At 49.5% G+C, this 24,471-nt stretch overlaps 1 protein-coding gene across 4 annotated transcripts in view; it reads right to left on the reverse strand.

Annotated features, from left to right (window-relative positions):
• Window positions 1-918: 918 nt before the first annotated feature.
• Window positions 919-24,471, reverse strand: part of STXBP5L (syntaxin binding protein 5 like) — a 509,439-nt gene continuing 485,886 nt past the window's right edge. For all 4 annotated transcript variants that reach the window (XM_012501087.2, XM_030802184.1, XM_030802185.1 and 1 more), the window contains 4 exons: window positions 22,228-22,393; window positions 19,564-19,675; window positions 1,935-2,155; window positions 919-1,439 (listed from right to left, as the gene is read on the reverse strand). In XM_012501087.2, coding sequence (XP_012356541.1) covers window positions 1,398-1,439; window positions 1,935-2,155; window positions 19,564-19,675; window positions 22,228-22,393 — 541 coding nt within the window. In that variant the 3' untranslated portion in view covers window positions 919-1,397. The remainder of the gene's footprint in view (window positions 1,440-1,934; window positions 2,156-19,563; window positions 19,676-22,227; window positions 22,394-24,471) is intronic.

Raw genomic sequence — 24,471 nt, forward strand, 5'->3', positions numbered from 1 at the left:
GTTGTCTATAATGATGACTGAGGCCAAGATAGCAAACACATCACTATATTTTATAAAGATTTCCAGTGGCTTAATCTGGTGGCTTATATTATTTGACCTAGGGACAAAAGCATTGATTTTGTATCATTAAACTCTTTATATATTTCTGTTGTCTATAATGATGACTGAGGCCAAGATAGCAAACACATCACTATATTTTATAAAGATTTCCAGTGGTAAGTATGGAACCAATTTCCAGTGGTAAGTATCAAACCGAAAGGTATTTTCTAAGGAAAGCCCTTGTAAATCAGAAATGTCATAAATCAGAATCGCTTTCCCAAAACATTAACTGAGGTTTTACTGAATCACACTAAAGAGAATGACCAGTTTGGTTTGTGAATGTCAGGCTGCAAGAGCACCTTTCGATTGCGGACCCTACTGGGTTTGAACAGTAATATACTGTGTAACTGGTAGACAAAGAGACAAATGAAGCTTTTAAAATATATCACTTAAGGAACTGAAATTGGGGTGTGTGAAATTTCCCTTTTTGTGAAGTCAGTTCTCATAGCTAACTCTATTGTTCCTACAGATCCCCAAACCTACTACCAACTCCCCTATAGAGGACAAGCCAGGCTAAAGAAAATGCTTTGAGGTGACCCAACCCTGCATGGTTTGTGCTAAAAACAGCAAGCCATTCTGAAGGTGATAGAAATGAAACTAATTGTGTTGGGAATAACTTACTATACTGGCAATATTTGATTTTGGCAGAACTGTGAATGATGTAAAACATGGAGAGAGAACATTAATCAGACTCTTGCCATAAGAATTCAATAATGTTCTAGTACAGTGAAAGTTACAGATGAGGAGAAAACTCTGGGTTCTTGTTTTGTTTTCCTTTTCAGTTGGGTATGGCAAATATATTTGAAATGCACTGACATCTTCAAATGCAGATTTTTTTAATTGTTGAGTGTGGCCCAATTGATAGAAATAGTTTACCATGAATCTTTTTTCTTCTATCATAACATGCTTTTTTTTCTTTTCCTCTTAAGATGTTAATTTATCATGCAAAGATTTTTTTTCATTAAGTGCATTAATGCTTTTGTTTGTACAGGAATTTTCAAATCAAGAGGACTCCCCGTAGTTACTAAATATAAATCCTTATCGAATGACATGCCAAGATGATAGCTCCATTCCACATGGGAAAAGGCAAATTCAGCCATATCTTGGGATTTTAACCAGGGCTCCAGCCTTTGGGTTGCACAGCGTCTCTGATACATCTCCTTTATGATAATTTCAGATTGACTGTAAATGGAACATTTTGTAGAAGAAACTGGCTTCTAGCAGTTGAATAGTGATGCTGGGAATAATTTGGTTTCCCTGAATATGGTTTCTCAAAGCAGTCACAGCTTCTTTAGAAGTTAGAATTGGTACCATTTCTTATCCTTGTATTTCAGCATTAACTGCAAAGAAAAAATAGCCACCATAAGATGCTAAAATACTTTAAAAGTGCTATTCAAAGCAAGGCCATTTTGAGCTAATCATGCAAATCTAATCTCAAATTATAATGAAAGTGAGTGGCTTCCTTTATTTTGTGAAATAAAGTGCATATGAGAAAGACTTTAAAAATAAGCTGTAAAGACTCAGCTGATAGAAAATGATTTTTCATGACTGAGACAAAATGGAGGATGTGGATCCCAGATGTATCAGAACCAATGGATAATTTTCTTTAATTATCCCCTAAGGTAAAGAAGTATTGATACATTGAAGTATTTTTTTAAAAAAACTTTTTATCTCCCAAGCATTGGGAGAATTATAATACTTAGAAGAGGTCCAGGCTATCATGATTCTCATACAGGATTACTTATGTGGATCTCTGTTTAAGCTTCCTTGTGCAGATCCTAAATGTTTCAAGTTACTCCTGTATGAAGATGTCTGTATTTACTTAGGCAGTTTACCTCATGTGCGTGTTTGGAAAATGCTTCTGCACTGGTCATCATGCCTGCAGTTTTCTCTTCCAGCTCTCCTAGCCTCTGTCCTCTTTCGTCAAGTGCAATCCGTGCACGGGTCAGCTCTCCCATCACCCCTCCAGCAGCGCCTTTCATCCCTTCTATACTACCTGGTCCAGGAATGTGTTGCGCAAGGCTGCGGGATGCTTTTCCTGCTGAAGCTTCCCCAACTGAGAATATAAGCAACAGCAATTTAAAACATTTTGTCAGTAATTCAAACAGTCAAGCTTGTCACCAAGACAAAGTACTAATATTACATTCTACTGTCATAATTCTCATTAAAAGAGAGTCTTATTTGGTCCAGTCATATATGTATTTGGAGATGTTAGCACTTAAGAAAAATGCTAAGAAAGAGACTGTGAGATATATTGTTATCATAGGCCTTTTGTATGTGTGTGTGTTCCATACAATATGGCATTATTGCATTTCTTGATGCTGAATTGGAATATTCAAATACGTGATTTCATATTTAACCCATATTAATGTCTGTTCCAAGCTTAGGCCTGATCATTTGCTTAAATTTCTGCCTAAGTTTTTATTTCAGCCTTCTCGGTTCACCTTCATGTATAAGCCTTTGTAGGCCTCCAGTTCTCTTTCTCTCTCTTTCTGTCTCTCTTTCTCTCTCTAAATACTGAAAAATGGGGTATATGAATATATGAATAATGCTTATGTATGTTAAAAAATTGATCTATAAAACAAACATAACATTTACCCATATAAGTTACATATGCTGAAAATTTGTGGCTGGGCACGGTGGCTCATGCCTGTAATCCCAACACTTTGGGAGGCTGAAGCGGGCAGATCACCTGAGGTCAGGAGTTCCAGACCAGCCTGGCCAACATGGTGAAACCCTGTCTCTACCAAAAATACAAAATTAGCCGGGAGTGGTGACATGTGCCTGTAGTCCCAGCTACTCAGGAGGCTGAGGCACGAGAATCTCTTGAACCAGGGAGGTGAAGGTTGCAGTGGGCTATGATTGTGCCACTTTACTCTAAAGCCTGGGCAACCAAGTGAGATTCTGTCTTTTTTATTTTTTTAAGGAAAAAAACAGCTATTTTGGCAGAAATTTAGTTAGAATTCCCAAGGATGTAATATTGGAATAGATTCTATAATTTTTTTAAATAAGAGTGGATGGAATCTAATATTTTTTAAATAATAGCCTTAGTGAGATGTAACTCACATAACATCCATTTAAATGTTTTTAGTGTACTCACAAAGTTGTACAACCATCACCACTATCTGATTGCAGAACATATACATAACTCCAAAAAGAAACCCCATGCTCATTGGCAGTCTCTCCCTGTTCCTTCCTTGTCTCAGCCCCTGGCAATCATTAATCTGCTTTCAGTCTTCTTTTTTTATTATTATTATACTTTAAGTTTTAGGGTACATGTGCACAATGTGCAGATTTGTTACATATGTATCCATGTTTGTGTGCTGCCATGTTGGTGTGCTGCACCCATTAACTCGTCATTTAGCATTAGGTATATCTCCTAATGCTGTCCCTCCCCCCTCCCCCCACCCCACAACAGTCCCCGGAGTGTGATGTTCCCCTTCCTGTGTCCATGTGTTCTCATTGTTCAATTCCCACCTATGAGTGAGAACATGCGGTGTTTGGTTTTTTGTCCTTGCGATAGTTTACTGAGAATGATGGTTTCCAGTTTCATCCATATCCCTACAAAGGACATGAACTCATCATTTTTTATGGCTGCATGGTATTCCATGGTGTATATGTGCCACATTTTCTTAATCCAGTCTATCATTGTTGGACATTTGGGTTGGTTCCAAGTCTTTGCTATTGTGAATAGTACTGCAGTAAACATACGTGTGCATGTGTCTGTATAGCAGCATGATTTATAGTCCTTTGGGTATATACCCAGTAATGGGATGGCTGGGTCAAATGGTATTTCTAGTTCTAGATCCCTGAGGAATCGCCACACTGACTTCCACAATGGTTGAACTAGTTTACAGTCCCACCAACAGTGTAAAAGTGTTCCTATTTCTCCACATCCTCTCCAGCACCTGTTGTTTCCTGATTTTTCAATCATTGCCATTCTAACTGGTGTGAGATGGTATCTCATTGTGGTTTTGATTTGCATTTCTCTGATGGCTAGTGATGATGAGCATTTTTTCATGTGATTTTGGCTGCATAAATGTCTTCTTTTGAGAAGTGTCTGTTCGTGTCCTTCACCCACTTTTTTATGGGGTTGTTTTTTTTTCTTGTGAATTTGTTTGAGTTCATTGTAGATTCTGGATATTAGCCCTTTGTCAGATGAGTAGGTCGTGAAAATTTTCTCCCATTCTGTAGGTTGCCTGTTCACTCTGATGGTAGTTTCTTTTGCTGTGCAGAAGCTCTTGAGTTTAATTAGATCCCATTTGTCAATTTTGGCTTTTGTTGCCATTGCTTTTGGTGTTTTAGACATGAAGTCCTTGCCCATGCCTATGTCCTGAATGGTATTACCTAGGTTTTCTTCTAGGGTTTTTATGGTTTTAGGTCTAACATGTAAGCCTTTAATCCATCTTGAATTAATTTTTGTATAAGGTGTAAGGAAGGGATCCAGTTTCAGCTTTCTACATATGGCTAGCCAGTTTTCCCAGCACCATTTATTAAATAGGGAATCCTTATGCCATTGCTTGTTTTTGTCAGGTTTGTCAAAGATCAGATAGTTGTAGATATGTGGCATTATTTCTGAGGGCTCTGTTCTGTTCCATTGATCTATGTCTCTGTTGTGGTACCAGTACCATGTTGTTTTGGTTACTGTAGCCTTGTAGTATAGTTTAAAGTCAGGTAGCGTGATGCCTCCAGCTTTGTTCTTTTGGCTTAGGATTGACTTGGCGATGCAGGCTCTTTTTTGCTTCCATATGAACTTTAAAGTAGTTTTTTCCAATTCTGTGAAGAAAGTCATTGGTAGCTTGATAGAGATGGCATTGAATCTATAAATTACCTTCAGCAGTATGGCCATTTTCACGATATCGATTCTTCCAACCCATGAGCATGGAATGTTCTTCCATATGTTTGTATCCTCTTTTATTTCATTGAGCAGTGGTTTGTAGTTCTCCTTGAAGAGGTCCTTCACATCCCTCGTAAGTTGGACTCCTATGTGTTTTATTCGCTTTGAAGCAATTGTGAATGGGAGTTCACTCATGATTTGGATCTCTGTTTGTCTGTTATTGGTGTAGAAGAATGCTTGTGATTTTCGTACATTGATTTTGTATCCTGAGACTTTGCTGAAGTTGCTTATCAGCTTGAGGAGATTTTGGGCTGAGACAATGGGGTTTTCAAGATATACAATCATGTCATCTGCAAACAGGGACAGTTTGACTTCCTCTTTTCCTAATTGAATACCCTTTATTTCCTTCTCCTGCCTGATTGCCCTGGCCAGAACTTCCAACACTATGTTGAATAGGAGTGGTGAGAGAGGACATCCCTGTCTTGTCCCAGTTTTCAAAGGGAATGCTTCCAGTTTTTGCCCATTCAGTATGATATTGGCTGTGGGTTTGTCATAGATAGCTGTTATTATTTTGAGATACGTCCCATCAATACCTAATTTATTGAGAGTTTTTAGTATGAAGGGTTGTTGAATTTTGTCAAAGGCCTTTTCTGCATCTATTAAGATAATGATGTGGTTTTTGTCTTTGCTTCTGTTTATATGCTGGATTACATTTATTGATTTGCATATGTTGAACCAGCCTTGCATCCCAGGGATGAAGCCCACTTGATCATGGTGGATAAGCTTTTTGATGTGCTGCTGGATTCGGTTTGCCAGTATTTTATTGAGGATTTTTGCATCAATGTTCATCAAGGATATTGGTCTGAAATTATCATTTTGTTGTGTCTCTGTCAGGCTTTGGAATCAGGATGATGCTAGCCTCATAAAATGAGTTAGGGAGGATTCCCTTTTTCTATTGATTGGAATAGTTTCAGAAGGAATGGTACCAGTTCTTCCTTGTACCTCTGGTAGAATTCGGCTGTGAATCCATCAGGTCCTGGACTCTTTTTGGTTGGTAAGCTATCGATTATTGCCACAATTTCAGAGCCTGTTATTGGTCTATTCAGAGATTCAACTTCTTCCTGGTTTAGTCTTGGGAGGGTATATTTGTCAAGGAATTTATCCATTTCTTCTAGATTTTCTAGTTTATTTGCGTAGAGGTGTTTGTAGTATTCTCTGATGGTAGATTGTATTTCTGTGGGATCGTTGGTGATATCCCCTTTATCATTTTTTATTGCGTCTATTTGATTCCTGTCTCTTTTCTTTATTAGTCTTGCTAGCCGTCTATCAATTTTGTTGATCTTTTCAAAAAAACAGCTCCTGGATTCATTAATTTTTTGAAGGGTTTTTTGTGTCTCTATTTCCTTCAGTTCTTCTCTGATTTTAGTTATTTCTTGCCTTCTGCTAGCTTTTGAATGTGTTTGCTCTTGCTTTTCTAGTTCTTTTAATTGTCATGTTAGGGTGTCAATTTTAGATCTTTCCTGCTTTCTCTTGTGGGCATTTAGTGCTATACATTTCCCTGTACACACTGCTTTGAATGTGTCCCAGAGATTCTGATATGTTGTGTCTTTGTTCTCGTTCGTTTCAAAGAACATCTTTATTTCTGCCTTCATTTCGTTATGTACCCAGTAGTCATTCAGGAGCAGGTTGTTCAGTTTCCATGTAGTTGAGCGGTTTTGAGTGAGTTTCTTAATCCTGAGTTCTAGTTTGATTGCACTGTGTTCTGAGAGACAGTTTGTTATAATTTCTGTTCTCTTACATTTGCTGTGGAGAGCTTTACTTCCAACTATGTGGTCAATTTTGGAATAGGTGTGGTGTGGTGCTGAAAAAAATGTATATTCTGTTGATTTGGGGTGGAGAGTTCTGTAGATGTCTATTAGGTCCACTTTGTGCAGAGCTGAGTTCAATTCCTGGGTATCCTTGTTAACTTTCTGTCTCATTGATGTTTCTCATGTTGATAGTGGGGTGTTAAAATCTCCCATTATTATTGTGTGGGAGTCTAAGAAGTCTCTTTGTAGGTCACTCAAGACTTGCTTTATGAATTTCGGTGCTCCTGTATTGGGTGCATATATATTTAGGATAGTTAGCTCTTCTTGTTGAATTGATCCCTTTACCATTATGTAATGGACTTCTTTGTCTCTTTTGATCTTTGTTGGTTTAAAGTCTATTTTATCAGAGACTAGGATTGCAACCCCTGCCTTTTTTTGTTTTCCATTTGCTTGATAGATCTTCCTCCATCCCTTTATTTTGAGTCTATGTGTGTCTCTGTAGGTGAGATGGGTTTCCTGAATACAGCACGCTGATGGATCTTGACTCCTTATCCAATTTGCCAGTCTGTGTCTTTTTTTATTTTTTTATTTTTTTAAGTAATTTTTTTTGCACACAAAACAATTTTCTAAAAATAGATACAAACAAAAAGATGCGTATCAAACATATTAGGAAGGTTGCACATGGGAAGACAGGGAATAGAAATGGGGAGTGGGAATTAAAGAAAATGAATGAGAGAGGGACTTTGTATGGATCAATGATAATAACTCAATCCTCCATTTGACAAGAAGGAGAAGGAAGAGGAAGAAAAAGAAAAGAAAGAAAGTGGGATAAAGGATCAGAAAGGGAGGAAAATAGAAAAAATTAGACTATGACTCCAGGGTAGACCTGTTTTGTTGTCGCTGGGTTGGTTGGTTGGTTTGTCTGTTGTATTTTTCATATGTTTCGCCATGTTGGCCAGGCTGGTCTCGAACTCCTAGCCTGAAGTGATCAACCCGCTTCGGCCCCCCAGAGTGCCGGGACCACAGGCATGAGCCACCACGTCCAGCCCCCACATTGCTTCTGGCCTCCATGGTAGACCTCCCAGATGGGGCGGTCGGGCAGAGGTGCTCCCCACATCCCAGACGGGGCAGCCAGGCAGAGGCGCTCCTCACTTCTTCCCAGACGGGGTGGCCGGGCAGAGGCACTCCTCACTTCCCAGACAGGGCCGCCGGGCAGAGGCGCTCCTCACTTCCCAGAGGGGGGCGGGGCAGAGGCGCTCCTCACTTCTTCCCAGATGGGGGGCCGGGCAGAGGCGCTCCTCACTTCTTCCCAGACGGGGCGGCCGGGCAGAGGCGCTCCTCACTCTTCCCAGACAGGGCGCCGGGCAGAGGCGCTCCTCACTTCCCAGACGATGGGTGGCCGGGCAGAGGTGCTCCTCACTTCCCAGATGCTGGGTGGCCGGGCAGAGGCACTCCTCACTTCCCAGATGCTGGGTGGCCGGGCAGAGGCGCTCCTCACTTCCCACACGATGGGTGGCCGGGCAGAGACGCTCCTCACTTCCCAGACGGGGTGGCGGCAGAGGGCTCTCACTTCCCAGATGGGTCGGCCGGAGGGCCTCCTCACTTCCCAGACGATGGGTGGCCGGGCAGAGGGCTCCTCACTTCCCAGATGGGGCGGCCGGGCAGAGGGCTCCTCACTTCCCAGACGGGGCGGCCGGGCAGAGGCGCTCCTCACTTCCCAGACGATGGGTGGCCGGGCAGAGGCGCTCCTCACTTCCCAGATGGGGCGGCCGGGCAGAGGCGCTCCTCACTTCCCAGACGGGGCGGCCGGGCAGAGGCGCTCCTCACTTCCCCAGACGGGGCGGCCGGGCAGAGGCTCCTCACTTCCCAGACGGGGGGGGGCAGGGGCTCCCACTTCCGAGGGGGCGGGCAGAGGGCTCCTCACTTCCGAGGGGGGGCGGGCCTCCCAGTCCCAGAGGGGGGCCGGGCAGAGGCGCTCCTCACTTCCCAGACGATGGGTGGCCGGGCAGAGGCGCTCCTCACTTCCCAGACGATGGCCCACTTCTTCCCAGACCGGAGGCGGCCGGGCAGAGGCGCTCCTCACTTCCCAGATGGGGTGGCCGGGCAGAGGCGCTCCTCACTTCCCAGACGAGGGGCCATGCCGGGCAGAGGCGCTCCTCACTTCCCAGACGGGGGCCGGGCAGAGGCGCTCCTCACTTCCAGATGCCCGGCGCTCCTCCTTCCCAGATGGGGGGCCGGGCAGAGGCGCTCCTCACTTCTTCCCAGACGGGGCAGGCCGGGCAGAGGCGCTCCTCACTTCCCAGACGGGGTGCCGGCAGAGGCGCTCCTCCTTCCCAACGGCCGCAGAGGCACTCCTCACTTCCCAGACGATGGGTGGCCGGGCAGAGGCGTCCTCACTTCCCAGAGGGGGGCGGGCAGAGGCGCTCCTCACTTCCCAGACGGGGGCGGGCAGAGGCGTCCCCTTCCCAGAGGGTGCCGGGCAGAGGCGCTCCTCACTTCCCAGACGGGGGGCCGGGCAGAGGCGCTCCTCACTTCCCAGACGGGGTGGCGGCAGAGGCGCTCCTCACTTCCCAGACGGGGTGGCCGGGCAGAGGCGCTCCTCACTTCCCAGACGGGGGGCCGGGCAGAGGCGCTCCTCACTTCCCAGGGGGGCCGGCAGAGGCGCTCCTCACTTCCCAGACGATGGGTGGCCGGGCAGAGGCGCTCCTCACTTCCCAGGGGGGGGCAGAGGCGCTCCTCACTTCCCAGATGGGGGCCGGGCAGAGGGCTCCTCACTTCCAGACGATGGGTGGCCGGGCAGAGGCGCTCCTCACTTCCCAGATGGGGTGGCCGGGCAGAGGCGCTCCTCACTTCCCAGACGGGGTGGCCGGCAGAGGCGCTCCTCACTTCCCAGAGGGGGGCCGGCAGAGGCGCTCCTCACTTCCCAGACGGGGGGCCGGGCAGAGGGCTCCTCACTTCCCAGACGGGGTGGCCGGGCAGAGGCGCTCCTCACTTCCCAGACGGGGTGGCCGGGCAGAGGCGCTCCTCACTTCCCAGACGGGGGGCCGGGCAGAGGCGCTCCTCACTTCCCAGAGGGGGCCGGAGAGGCGCTCCTCACTTCCCAGATGGGGCGGGCAGAGGCGCTCCTCACTTCCCAGATGGGGGCCGGGCAGAGGCGCTCCTCACTTCCCAGACGGGCGGGCAGAGGCCCTCACTTGGCTGGGCAGAGGCGCTCCTCACTTCCCAGATGGGTGGCCGGCAGAGGCGCTCCTCACTTCCCAGACGATGGGTGGCCGGGCAGAGGCGCTCCTCACTTCCCAGACGTGGGGCGGCCGGGCAGAGGCGCTCCTCACTTCCCAGACGGGGCGGCCGGCAGAGGCGCTCCTCACTTCCCCAGAGGGTGGCCGGGCAGAGGCGCTCCTCACTTCCCAGACGGCGGCCGGCAGAGGCGCTCCTCACTTCCCAGACGGGGTGGCCGGGCAGAGGCGCTCCTCACTTCCCAGACGATGGGTGGCCGGGCAGAGGCGCTCCTCACTTCCCAGATGGCCGCAGAGGCCTCCTCATCCCAGATGGCCGGGCAGAGGGCTCCCCTTCCAGAGGGGCGGCGGGGCGAGGCTCCTCACTTCCCAGACGGGGGCCGGGCAGAGGCGCTCCTCACTTCCAGAGGGGGGAGGCGTGGGGGGGCAGAGGCGCTCCTCACTTCCCAGACGGGGTGGCCGGGCAGAGGCCTCCTCACTTCCCAGACGATGGGGGGCCGGGCAGAGGCGCTCCTCACTTCCCAGATGGGTGGCCGGGCAGAGGCGCTCCTCACTTCCCAGACGGGGGGGGCGCGGGGGCAGAGGCCTCCTCACTTCCCAGATGGGGTGGCGGGCAGAGGCGCTCCTCACTTCCAGAGGGGGGCCGGGCAGAGGCGCTCCTCACTTCCCAGACGATGGGTGGCCGGGCAGAGGCGCTCCTCACTTCCCAGACGATGGGGTGGCCGGCAGAGGCGCTCCTCACTTCCCAGATGGGGGCCGGCAGAGGCGCTCCTCACTTCCCAGAGGGGCGGGCAGAGGCGCTCCTCACTTCCCAGAGGGGGCCGGCAGAGGCGCTCCTCACTTCCCAGACGTGGGTGGCCGGGCAGAGGCGCTCCTCACTTCCCAGACGGGGGCCGGCAGAGGCTCCTCCTTCCCAGATGGGGGGCCGGGCAGAGGCGCTCCTCACTTCCCAGACGGGGCGGCCGGGCAGAGGCTCCTCATTCCGCAGGGGGGGGGGGCGTCCTCACTTCCCAGAATGGTGGCCGGCAGAGCGCTCCTCACTTCCCAGACGGGGGGCCGGGCAGAGGCGCTCCTCACTTCCCAGATCGGGCGGGGCTTCCTCGGGGGGGGCAGAGCGCTCCTCACTTCCCAGACGGGGGCGGGCAGAGGCCTCCTCACTTTCCAGATGGGGGCCGGGCAGAGGCGCTCCTCACTCTTCCAGATGGGGGCCGGGCAGAGGCGCTCCTCACTTCCCAGACGATGGGTGGCCGGGCAGAGGCCTCCTCACTTCCCAGACGGGGTGGCCGGCAGAGGCTCCTCACTTCCCAGATGATGGGTGGCCGGGCAGAGGCGCTCCTCACTTCCCAGATGGGGGCCGGCAGAGGCGCTCCTCACTTCCCAGATGATGGGTGGCCGGGCAGAGGCGCTCCTCACTTCCCAGAGGGGCGGCCGGGCAGAGGCGCTCCTCACTTCCCAGATGGGGGGCCGGGCAGAGGCGCTCCTCATTCTTCCCAGATGGGGGGCCGGGCAGAGGCGCTCCTCACTTCCCAGACGGGTGGGGGGCCGGGCAGAGGCGCTCCTCACTTCCCAGACGGGGCGGCCGGGCAGAGGCGCTCCTCACTTTCCCAGACGATGGGTGGCCGGGCAGAGGCCCTCCTCACTTCCCAGATGGGGGCCGGCAGAGGCGCTCCTCACTTCCCAGACGGGGGGGGCGGGCCTGAGGGCAGAGGCGCTCCTCACTTCCCAGACGGGGCGGCCGGGCAGAGGCGCTCCTCACTTCCCAGACGATGGGGGCCGGGCAGAGGCGCTCCTCACTTTCCCAGATGGGGTGGCCGGGCAGAGGCGCTCCTCACTTCCCAGACGATGGGGGGCCGGGCAGAGGCGCTCCTCACTTCCCAGACGGGGCGGCGGGCCGGGGCCAGAGGCGCTCCTCACTTTCCCAGACGAGACGATGGGTGGCCGGGCAGAGGCGCTCCTCACTTCCCAGACGGGGGGCCGGGCAGAGGCGCTCCTCACTTCCCAGAGGGGGCCGGGCAGAGGGCTCCTCACTTCCCAGATGGGTGGCCGGGCAGAGGCGCTCCTCACTTCCCAGATGGGGGCGGGCAGAGGCGCTCCTCACTTCCCAGAGGGGGGGCGGGCAGAGGCGCTCCTCACTTCCCAGATGGGGTGGCCGGGCAGAGGCGCTCCTCACTTCCCAGACGTGGGGCCGGGCAGAGGCCTCTCACTTCCCAGAGGGGCGGGCAGAGGCGCTCCTCACTTCCCAGATGATGGGTGGCCGGCAGAGGCGCTCCTCACTTCCCAGATGATGGGTGGCCCGGCAGAGGCGCTCCTCACTTCCCAGATGATGGGTGGCCGGGCAGAGGCGCTCCTCACTTCCCAGACGGGGCAGCTGGGCAGAGGCGCTCCTCACTTCCCAGATGGGGTGGCCGGGCAGAGGGCTCCTCACTTCCCAAGATGGGTGGCTGGGCAGAGGCGCTCCTCACTTCCCAGATGGGGCGGCCGAGCAGAGGGCTCCTCACTTCCCAGACGGGGTGGCCGGCAGAGGTGCTCCTCACTTCCCAGACGGGCGGCCGGGCAGAGGCGCTCCTCACTTCTTCCCAGACGGGGTGGCCGGGCAGAGGCGCTCCTCACTTCCCAGACGGGGCAGCCGGGCAGAGGTCTCCCCACTTCCCAGACGATGGGTGGCCGGGCAGAGCCTCCTCACTTCCCAGATGATGGGTGGCCGGGCAGAGGCGCTCCTCACTTCCCAGAGGGGGGCCGGGCAGAGGCGCTCCTCACTTCCCAGACGGGGCGGCCGGCAGAGGCGCTCCTCACTTCCCAGACGATGGGGGCCGGGCAGAGGCGCTCCTCACTTCCCAGACGGGGCGGCCGAGCAGAGGCGTCCTCACTTCCCAGATGATGGGTGGCCGGGCAGAGGCGCTCCTCACTTCCCAGACGGGCGGCCGGGCAGAGGCGCTCCTCACTTCCCAGATGGGGCGCCGGGCAGAGGCGCTCCTCACTTCCCAGATGGGGGGCCGGCAGAGGCGCTCCTCACTTCCCAGACGGGGTGGCCGGGCAGAGGCACTCCTCACTTCCCAGACGATGGTGGCCGGGCAGAGGCGCTCCTCACTTCCCAGACAGGGAGGCTGGGCAGAGGCGCTCCTCACTTCCCAGACGGGCGGCCGGCAGAGGCGCTCCTCTCTTCCCAGACGATGAGTGGCCGGGCAGAGGTGCTCCTCACTTCCCAGATGATGGGTGGCCGGGCAGAGGCGCTCCTCACTTCCCAGACGGGGCGGCCGGGCAGAGGCGCTCCTCACTTCTTCCCAGAAGGGGCGGCCGGGCAGAGGCCCTCCTCACTTCCCAGATGGGGCGGCCGAGCAGAGGCGCTCCTCGCTTCCCAGACGATGGGTGGCCGGGCAGAGGCCCTCCTCACTTCCCAGATGGGGCGGCTGAGCAGAGGCGCTCCTCGCTTCCCAGACGATGGGTGGCCGGGCAGAGGCGCTCCTAACTTCTTCCCAGACGGGCGGCCGGGCAGAGGCGCTCCTCACTTCCCAGACGATGGGTGGCCACGCAGAGGTGCTCCTCACTTCCCAGATGATGGGTGGCCGGCAGAGGCGCTCCTCACGTCCCAGATGATGGGTGGCCCAGCAGAGGCGCTCCTCACGTCCCAGACGATGGGTGGCCGGGCAGAGGCGCTCCTCACTTCCCAGACGGGGCGGCCGGGCAGAGGCGCTCCTCACTTCCCAGACGGGATGGCCGGGCAGAGGCGCTCCTCACTTCCCAGACGGGTGGCCAGGCAGAGGGGCTCCTCACTTCCCAAAGATGGGTGGCTGGGCAGAGGCGCTCCTCACTTCCCAGACGATGGGTGGCCAGGCAGAGGCGCTCCTCCCTTCCCAGACGATGGGTGGCCGGGCAGAGGCGCTCCTCACGTCCCAGACGATGGGTGGCCGGGCAGAGGCGCTCCTCACTTCCCAGACGGGGAGGCCGGGCAGAGGCGCTCCTCACTTCCCAGACGGGATGGCCGGGCAGAGGCGCTCCTCACTTCCCAGACGGGGTGGCCAGGCAGAGGGGCTCCTCACTTCCCAAAAGATGGGTGGCTGGGCAGAGGCGCTCCTCACTTCCCAGACGATGGGTGGCCAGGCAGAGGCGCTCCTCACGTCCCAGACGATGGGTGGCCGGGCAGAGGCGCTCCTCACTTCCCAGACGGGGCGGCCGGGCAGAGGCGCTCCTCACTTCCCAGACGGGATGGCCGGGCAGAGGCGCTCCTCACTTCCCAGACGATGGGTGGCCGGGCAGAGGCGCTCCTCACTTCCCAGACTATGGGTGGCCGGGCAGAGGCGCTCCTCACTTCTTCCCAGATGGGGCGGCCAGGCAGAGGCGCTTCTCACTTCTTCCCAGATGGGGCGGCCGGGCAGAGGCGCTCCTCACCTCTTCCCAGATGGGGAGGCCGGGCAGAGGCACTCCTCACTTCCCAGATGGGTGGCCGGGCAGAGGCGCTCCTCACTTCCCAGACGGGGCGGCCGAGCAGAGGCGCTCCTCTCTTCCCAGACGATGAGTGGCCAGGCAGAGGTGCTCCTCACTTCTCAGACGATGGGTGGCCGGGCAGAGGGGCTCCTCACTTCCCAGATGATGGGTGGCCGGGCAGAGGCACTCCTCACTTCCCAGACGGGGCAGCCGGGCAGAGGCGCTCCTCACTTCTTCCCAGAAGGGCGGCCGGGCAGAGGCCCTCCTCACTTCCCAGATGGGGCGGCCGAGCAGAGGCGCTCCTCGCTTCCCAGACGATGGGTGGCCGGGCAGAGGGGCTCCTCACTTCCCAGATGATGGGTGGCCTGGCAGAGGCACTCCTCACTTCTTCCCAGACGGGGCGGCCGGGCAGAGGCGCTCCTCACTTCCCAGATGGCGAGGCCGGGCAGAGGCGCTCCTCATTTCCCAGACGATGAGTGGCCGGGCAGAGGCGCTCTTCACTTCCCAGACAGGGTGGCCAGGCAGAGGCGCTCCTCCCTTCTCAGACGGGGTGGCCGGGCAGAGGCGCTCCTCACTTCTTCCCAGATGGGGCAGCCGGGCAGAGGCGCTCCTCACTTCCCAGATGATGGGTGGCGGGCGGAGGCACTCCTCACTTCCCAGACATGGCGGCCGGGCAGAGGAACTCCTCAATTCCCAGATGATGGGTGGCCGGGCAGAGGCACTCCTCACTTCCCAGATGATGGGTGGCCGGGCAGAGGCGCTCCTCACTTCCCAGACGATGGGTGGCCGGGCAGAGGCGCTCCTCACTTCCCTGATGATCGGTGGCCGGGCAGAGGCGCTCCTCACTTCCCAGATGGGGCGGCCGAGCAGTGGCGCTTCTCACTTCCCATATGGAGCGTCCAGGCAGAGTCGCTCCTCACTTCCCAGACGATGGGTGGCCGGGCAGAGGGGCTCCTCACTTCCCAGATGGGGCGGCCGGGCAGAGGCGCTCCTCACTTCTTCCCAGACGGGGCAGCTGGGCAGTGGCGCTCCTCACTTCTTCTGAGACGGGGCGGCCGGGCAGAGGCGCTTCTCACTTCCCAGACAATGGGTGGCCGGGCTGAGGCGCTCCTCACTTCCCTGATGATGGGTGGCCGGGCAGAGGTGCTCCTCACTTCCCAGATGGGGCGGCCAAGCTGTGGCGCTTCTCACTTCCCAGATGGAGCGGCCGGGCAGAGTCGCTCCTCACTTCCCAGACGATGGGTGGCCGGGCAGAGGCGCTCCTCACTTCCCAGATGATGGGTGGCTGGGCAGAGACGCTCCCCCCCTCCCAGACGGGGCGGCAGCCGGGCAGGGGCTGCAATCTCAGCACCCTGGGAGGCCAAGGCAGGCGGCTGGGAGGCAGAGGCTGCAGCGAGCCAAGACCACGCCACCACACTCCAGCCCGGGCAACACTGATCACCGAGTGAGCGAGACTCAGTTCTGCAGTCCCAGCACCTCGGGAGGCCGAGGCGAGCAGAGCACTCTGGGTCAGGAGCTGCCGACCTGCCTGGCCAACATGGTGAAACCGCGCCTCCAGCCAAAGGAGAAAAAGCAGGCAGCGGTGGTGGTGCGCGCCGGCAATCCCAGGCAGCCCGCAGGCCAGGGCAGGAGAATCATGGGAGCCGGAGGCAGGGGGTCTGCAGTGAGCCGACTAGATCCCCGCCTGTGCCACAGACGGAAAAGAAAGAAAGAAAAGGAAGGAAGGAAGGAAGGAAGGAAGGAAGGAAGGAAGGGAAGGAAGGAAGGAAGGAAGGAAGGAAGGAAGGAAGGCAGGAAGGCAGGCAGGCAGTCAGGCAGTCTGTGTCTTTTAATTGGAGCATTTAGCCCATTTACATTTAAAGTTAATATTGTTATGTGTGAATTTGATCCTGTCATTATGATGTTAGCTGGTTATTTTGCTGGTTAGTTAATGCAGTTTCTTCCTAGCCTCGATGGTCTTTACAATTTGGCATGTTTTTTCAGTGGCTCGTACCCGTTGTTCTTTCCATGTTTAGTGCTTCCTTCAGGATCTCGTTTAGGGCAGGCCTGGTGGTGACAAAATGTCTCAGCATTTGCTTGTCTGTAAAGTGTTTTATTTCTCCTTCACTAATGAGGCTTAGTTTGGCTGGATATGAAATTCTGGGTGGAAAATTCTTTTCTTTAAGAATGTCGAATATTGGCCCCTACTCTCTTCTGGCTTGTAGAGTTTCTGCTGAGAGATCAGCTGTTAGTCTGATGGGCTTCCCTTTGTGGTAACCTGACCTTTCTCTCTGGCCGCCCTTAACATTTTTTCCTTCACTTCAACTTTGATGAATCTGACAATTATGTGTCTTGGGGTTGCTCTTCTTGAGGAGTATCTTTGTGGCGTTCTCCGTATTTCCTGAATCTGAATGTTGGCCTGCCTTGCTAGATTGAGGAAGTTCTCCTGCATAATATCTTGCAGAGTGTTTTCCAACTTGGTTCCATTCTCCCCATCACTTTCAGGCACACCAATCAGACATAGTTTTGGTCTTTTCACATAGTCCCATATTTCTTGGAGGCTTTGTTCATTTCTTTTTATTCTTTTTTCTCTAAACTTCCCTTCTCACTTCATTTCATTCATTTCATCTTCCATCACTGATACCCTTTCTTCCAGTTGATCGCATCAGCTACTGAGGATTCTGCAGTCTTCATGTAGTTCTTGAAACTTGGCTTTCAGCTCCATCAGCTCTTTTAAGCACTTCTCTGCATTGGTTATTTTAGTTAAACGTTCGTCTAATTTTTTTTCAAAGTTTTTAACTTCTTTGCCATTGGTTTGAATTTCCTCCTGTACCTCGGAGTAGTTTGATCGTCTGAAGCCTTCTTCTCTCAACTTGTCAAAGTCATTCTCCGTCCAGCTTTGGTCTGTTGCTGGTGAGGAACTGTGTTCCTTTGGAGGAGGAGAGGCACTCTGCTTTTTAGAGTTTCCAGTTTTTCTGCTCTGTTTTCTCCCCATCTTTGTAGTTTTTTCTACTTTTGGTCTTTGATGATGGTGATGTACAGATGGGTTTTTGGTGTGGATGTCCTTTCTGTTTGTTAGTTTTCCTTCTACCAGACAGGACCCTCAGCTGCAGGTCTGTTGGAGTTTACTAGAGGTCCACTCCAGACCCTCTTTGCCTGGGTGTCAGCAGTGGTGGCTGCAGAACAGTGGATTTTCGTGAACCGCAAATTCAGCTGTCTGATCGTTCCTCTGGAAGTTTTGTCTCAGAGGAGTACCTGGCCGAGTGAGGTGTCAGTCTGTCCCTACTGGGGGGTGCCTCCCAGTTAGGCTGCTTGGGTGTCAAGATCCCACTTTAGGAGGCAGTCTGCCCATTCTCAGATCTCCAGCTGCGTGCTGGGAGAACCACTACTCTCTTCAAAGCTGTCAGATAGGGACATTTAAGTCTGCAGAGGTTACTGCTGACTTTTTGTTTTTCTGTGCCCTGCCCCCAGAGGTGGAGCCTACAGAGGCAGGCAGGCCTCCTTGAGCTGCGGTGGGCTCCACCCAGTTTGAGCTTCCTGGCTGCTTTGTTTACCTAAGCAAGCCTGGGCAATGGTGGGCGCCCCTCCCCCAGCCTCACTGCCACCTTGCAGTTTGATCTCAGACTGCTGTGCTAGCAATCAGTGAGACTCTGTGGGTGTAGGACCCTCCAAGCCAGGTGCGGGACACAATCTCCTGGTGTGCCGTTTTCCAAGCCCATTGGAAAAGCGCAGTATTAGGGTGGGAGTGAGCCGATTTTCCAGGTGCCATCTGTCACCCTTTCTTTGACTAGGAAAGGGAACTCCCTGACCCCTTGCGCTTCCCAAGTGAGGCAATGCCTCACCCTGCTTCAGCTAGCGCATGGTGTGCTGTACCGACTGTCCTGCACCCACTGTTTGGCACTCCCTAGTGAGATGAACCTGGTACCTCAGATGGAAATGCAGAAATCACCCATCTTCTGCGTCACTCACGCTGGGAGCTGTAGACCGGAGCTGTTCCTATTCGGCTGTTTTGGCTCCACCCTACTTTCAGTCTTTCTGAATTTCCCCATTCTAGACCTTTTATATAAATGGAATCATACAATATGTGGCCTTTTTTTGTCTGGCTTCTTTCACTTAGGAAGATGTTTTCAAGGTTTATCCATGTTGTACCATGTATCAGTACTTCATTCCTTTTCATGGCCAAATAATATTCTATTGTATGAAGGAACCTAGATGTTTTTGCATAAAACTTCCAGAGAAACAGAATTTTGATCTATGGGACCAAACGATGGTAGGATATTCTGGAAAATATATTCATACCTTCTCTCTGAAAATTTTCCCTAGTATCTTCCTATTATTTAAAAATCTACCAGTGAGGCTGGGTGCGGTGGCTCATGCCTGTAATTCCAGCACTTTGGAAGGGTGCGTTGGGCAGATCACCTGAGGTCAGGAGTTCAAGACCAACCTAGCCAACATAGCGAAACCTCGTCTCTACTAAAAATGCAAAAATTAGGCAGGCATGGTGGGCGCCAATAATCCCAGCTACTTGGGAGGCTAAGGCAGGAGAATCACTTGAACCCGGGAGACAGAGGTTTCAGTGAGCCTAGATCAGGCCACTGCACTCCAGCCTGGGCAACAGAGCAAGACTCTGTCTCAAATAAATAATAAATATATAAATAAATACATAATTACATAAAAATCTACCAGTGAGACTTTGATAAACAATAATACTGTTTGATTTTGTTTATCAAAATCTCACTGGTAGATTTTTAAAGTAATTTAATCTGTAGGATTGATAAATCTTACATTCTGAATAAGGAATCTGTTTTCCAGCAGTGATTAAAGTCAGGCAGATTCAAAAATCTTTTTTCCAGACTTTTTTGAATACCTTCACATTGCCATGCAGGTATGATCTACTTGCAAATGAAATATTTATTAGCTTGCTCATTATTTGTATGAATTATATGTATCATTTTTGTTAAACAATTTCCTAAAATGAAGTGACCACTTTCCATGTTTGGTAAACAGAAATGATTTTTACGGTACAGAAGGAAACAAATATTCAAACTTTAAGATAGATGCAAAAAATACGTAGTCTAGAATTTGAGATCACATATTACATTAAGTTACACACACAAATACACATACACAGAAACATGTCTTCTATTTTGCAACACATTTCTATAATCAGGAATTTACTCACAGAGCTCTTCTCTGTCAAATGTTTGTCCGCTTCCACCAAACAGTCCCTTGAGAAAGCCTCTGTTTTGAGCTTCTGGTGTCTCTATGGGAGTAAACAAATCTCCTAGCATGTCCTGTATCAAATTCAAAGAAAAAAGCATTAGAACAACTAAAAAATCAATTAATATACAAAAAGGTAACACTGTGGTATATTAGGACACATCATGAAAAAACAGTCTGCTTTTCATATATTTTCACGGTGATTTTTGCTGTGCTCACAGTTCTCCCTCTGGCATTTCTTTTATTACTCCCCTTCTATAGTAACAAACATTCTAAAATTTTCCTTTATCTGTCCTCTTCTCTTCTTCTTTCCACCAAAGCATGGGAAGCTAATATAGCTACCCTAGGATTAATTTCCATCTGTGCTCAATAATTACCACTAGACTTCTGATCCTTTTTCAGTCACTATAGCGTCTTTTTTATTCTGGTACCCTTCCCTGAACCAAGCATAGACTGCCCTATGAAATAGGACAGCTTTGGTGGTATATGGAAGGTTGGATCTATTTTTGTAGGAGTACAAAACTATAAAATGATTAAAGATAATTTAAATGAGTCAAAATAGGCAGCTCTTGTATAGGGTGAAGTACAATTGTTTTCAATATTTGGTGAGCTTTACAATGACCAGAGAAATGCTTGTTAGAAATGCAGATATCCAGGCTGCATTCCACATATATGAAATCAGACTCTACATAGATGTACTCTCATTATCTACATTTTTACCAGACCTTGCTCCCCAGGTCTTTCTAAAGCAGACCAAAGTTGAAGAACCATCAGTGTGGAGAAAGGAACTTAGACTGAGTCAGGAGATCTGTGGCCTAATATTGGTTTCCTATGAACTTCCAGTATGATTTTAACTGCATCATCTCCCCTTACCTCTACTGAGACCTGTGCTCTTCCTCCTGAAGCCCTTCTCTTTGGAAATGGCAACATCATCTACTTGGTTCCCCAAGCCGGAAACCGAGAAATGACTAATTCCTTCCTTTCCACTCCTATTATCTAATAACCCTAAATCCAGCTGATTACACTTTATAGCTATTGAATCCGCTAACTTTTCTCCATCCTCATGCTTCCTGAAAACCAACTGCCATACTATAACCAGAATATTTATTTTAATAAACAAATCTGCTAAAACTTTTTAATGACCACGGCCCTTGGGATAAATGCTATAATAGATTCCTCAGGGAGCTTACAAGGGGCTGCAAGATCTACTCGACTAATTCTCCAGCACAACACCTCCACTCTTTTCACCTCCCAATTCTGCACTTTCTTGGCAGTTTCCTTAGCCCTGAGGCTTTTGCATGCCACTACTTCTGTCTAAAGTATCTTACCTTTTTCATCCCAAACCATTCAGTCACCTGGATAACTCCTATTTACCATTTGGAAGTCAGTTGTGCCCATAATCCTTCTCTAACTTCTTTTGATTAAGGGACACACAAAATAAATATATATCCAGTGGGTTAGAATTGGGCATTTGTCTCTGATTGTAGCAGTAGGCATAGACTAGAAACGGATAGCTGTAAAAGTTTATCTAACCTTAAGTGAGGATGGTCACAAAATTTTTAAAAAGCATGTTAGAGAGTCAACGGGTTAAACCACCTCCCTTCTGCTCCATCAACCCAGGTGTCCTTCTTATATGTCTCCCCAGTACTGGCACAGCCATATATAGCAGTTTCCACAGAGTAGTGTGATTGTCTGTTTACTTCTGTCTCTCCACACTAGCAGGCAGGGACTTGCATCTTATTTATTAGCATGTTCCTAGAGTCTAGCCAAGTATTAGGTATATAGAAAAAACTCAATAAATATCTGTAGAATGACAATGGTGATGATAGTAATATTTATTATTATTTATTTAAAAAAACATACTATATTCCAGGCACTGAGCTCAGTCTTTTATATGAATTCTTACTAAATTCTGACAACAATGCTCCAAAGTAGAGTGTACAGATAGGTTAAGTAAAATGCCCAAAGTCACACAAATGGAGGAGCCAAAATACAATTCGAATAGTTCAGAGCTTATGCTCTTAACCCTTATATTATAATAAATATGTTTTAGTTTTCTTATTTGTAAAATGAGGGGGTTTAACTAGTTAAATGTCCAAGATGCTTTTAAAAAATGTTGTGACCATTCTTACACAAGGTTAGACATTTATATCTATCCTGTTTCTAGGCTATGCTTACTGCTACAATAAAAGACAAATGCTCAATTCTAACCCACAGGATATATGTTTATTTTGTGTGTCCCTTAATCACAAGGTTTCTTCAAGAGTTCTTGAACTCCCTGAATGGTATGGAAATTTTTTGTGTGTACATACATATTTTCCACCCTGAGGGGAGAGTTTATAATCTTTTATAAGATTCTCCATAGGCAAAAACAATAAAATAAATAAAAAGATTAGCTATTAATATGAATGATCTTTCCATTGTCTCCCTCTTTCTTATTATTTCTGTGCAATACCTAGAACCATACTAGAAGTTGGTAGGCTCAAAATGAAGAATATATATTCAAAACATATTATTGGAAGGGCATATTTATTGTCTGACCTAATAATATTTTAGTTTTTAGACATCTTTCTCATTTTCTCAACCATGTCCAATGTCTTTTTCATAAATGTAACTCCTGACCTACCTGTAGATTATCACACATTTCTTGGCTGTATGTTAACCGCTGTATTTCAGTAGGAGAGACGAGGTATAATGCCTGTCCTTCATTGGTAAAACAAAATGTTCGGGCTATCCTCATGTCTGTCAGTGGCAAATAATTAACATCCAACAATGGGCGAAGACTAGGTAGGCTGAATGGAAAAAAGTAAATCCATATATCATATGCAGGTTGTTAGAAGCAGATATTTACATAAAACAGTAATTTTTATTATTTTATGGTTGTTTATTTTTATTTTTTTATTTTTTTTTGAGACAGAGTCTTGCTCTATCACCCAAGCTGGAGTGCAGTGGAGTTAGCTCACTGCAATCTTGCCTTCCAGGTTCAAGTGATTCTCACACCTCAGCCTCCTGAGTAGCTGGAACCACAGGCGAGTGCCACCATACCTGGCTAATTTTTGTATTTTTAGTAAAGACAGGGTTTTGCCATGTTGGCCGGGCTGGTCTCGAACTCCTGACTCCAAGTGATCCACCTGCCTTGGCCTCCTAAAGTGCTGGGATTATAGGCATGAGCCACCATACCCGGCCTGGTTGTTTCTTCTTATCTTCAAGGCTCAGTGGTAATAAACTAGACTTTCTTCTTTTCTTTTTCTTTTTCTTTTTATTTTTGGAGGGAGAAACAACTTTATTTTCATCAGAAATAGTAATGTTTATAAACTTGTTTATAGTAGTTTGTAAACTATTATCAGAAATACTAATGTCAATAAACCACTTAAACTTTAAGAGATAATTGGGAACTATGATGAGGGTGATAATAAAAGGAGAAATCTTACAAAAATTAACCAGGATGTTATGCTTGCTCTAAGATTAAGTCACTTAGGGAAACAGATTCAGTATTATCCAATGGCTTAACCTTCCTTCCTTCCTTTTGTTCACTTTTTGGTGGTGGCTGGGTTACAAAGAGTAGTGTCTTCTGCCCTGAAGGTAGCAGTAGTATGGTGGGTGCCTAGAGGTCAATTATTGGTTTAGAAGAGATTCAGGATCTTAACTTCTACATATGCTTCCCAGGAGGGGGAACACGTTCTTTCTCAGCCCTGTATGAGGACGATGTTAGCCCAGAAAGTGTTCTCAGACCACTGGGTGCCCATTCTCAGTGCTAGAAACAGGAAGACCCTGGCTTCCTGGCAGAAATAATGGATCCTACATTTTCTCTCCATCAAACTTTAAGTCACAGTAAGACAGGACTCTGGAGTCACAGGCACAGCCAGAAGGAGAGGTCAGCATCCTTATGCTCACTCCTGTTCCTGGACATGGGTCTTAAGAGCCAATAAACTAGACTTTCACATAAAATCATATAAATAAAAAAATCACAGGCACAGTTCTTTTAATTCACATAGATGCTTAGCAAATGTTCTTGATGGATTAAATGCAGTGGCCAGCAATTTCAGGAGCACTTTTTGTAGCACTTCACATGTTCCTACAATGGCTTACAGCCTTTGGCTATGTCAGAAACACTACAGCTAGAAAGTATCTGACTGCATACTTGGTCTATTGTCTTTCTTTAAGGCAAAACTGAAAGAGATGTGGTGTGGGTCCAGTTCACTGTGCCTGGAAATAAAGTGGCTTTGCTCCCCATTTCTTTACTCACTGTATACACAGGAAATGAAAATTACCCATAACTTAGGGCAACTGCACTGGAGGCATGACTAATAAGTAAATATGGTCAAGACTGTAAGTGAATGAGAATAAGTTATAAATAATAGATCAGAATTTGCACATCCAAATGAATACCATCTGAATTGTCTTACCCCATGGCTATATGCTTATCCTAATGTAGCAGATAATTTTGCTAAAATATTCATCAGAATGTCCTTTTGGATGCTGTTTTTCGAGCCAGTTTTACAAACCACTGAAGAAAACCAGTCTCACTGCCTTTTAATCAGATCTTTAATGCCAAAAGGGAAAAGGTAAACTCGAAATTAAATAAATTTTGAAACCATTATACTAAGTGTGCACAATGATTTTAAATTGTCCCAGATCATAAAACCAGCACCTTGAAAAAAATATTGATTTCCTTTATCAAAGTGGTTTATAACTATACTTTGAGACCTGGAAATTTACTATGTAAAATGGGACCTGAAATCTGTGCTATTGGAATAAGCACTGTGCTATCCAATATGGTAGCCAGCAACCACATGTAGCTATTGAGCAGCTGATACGTGGCTTGTCTGAAATGAGATGTGCTATAAATGTAAATTACACACTGGATTCA

This window comes from Nomascus leucogenys, chromosome 21 (assembly GCF_006542625.1).
Source record: "Nomascus leucogenys isolate Asia chromosome 21, Asia_NLE_v1, whole genome shotgun sequence".
Taxonomy (NCBI): Eukaryota; Metazoa; Chordata; class Mammalia; order Primates; family Hylobatidae; genus Nomascus; species Nomascus leucogenys.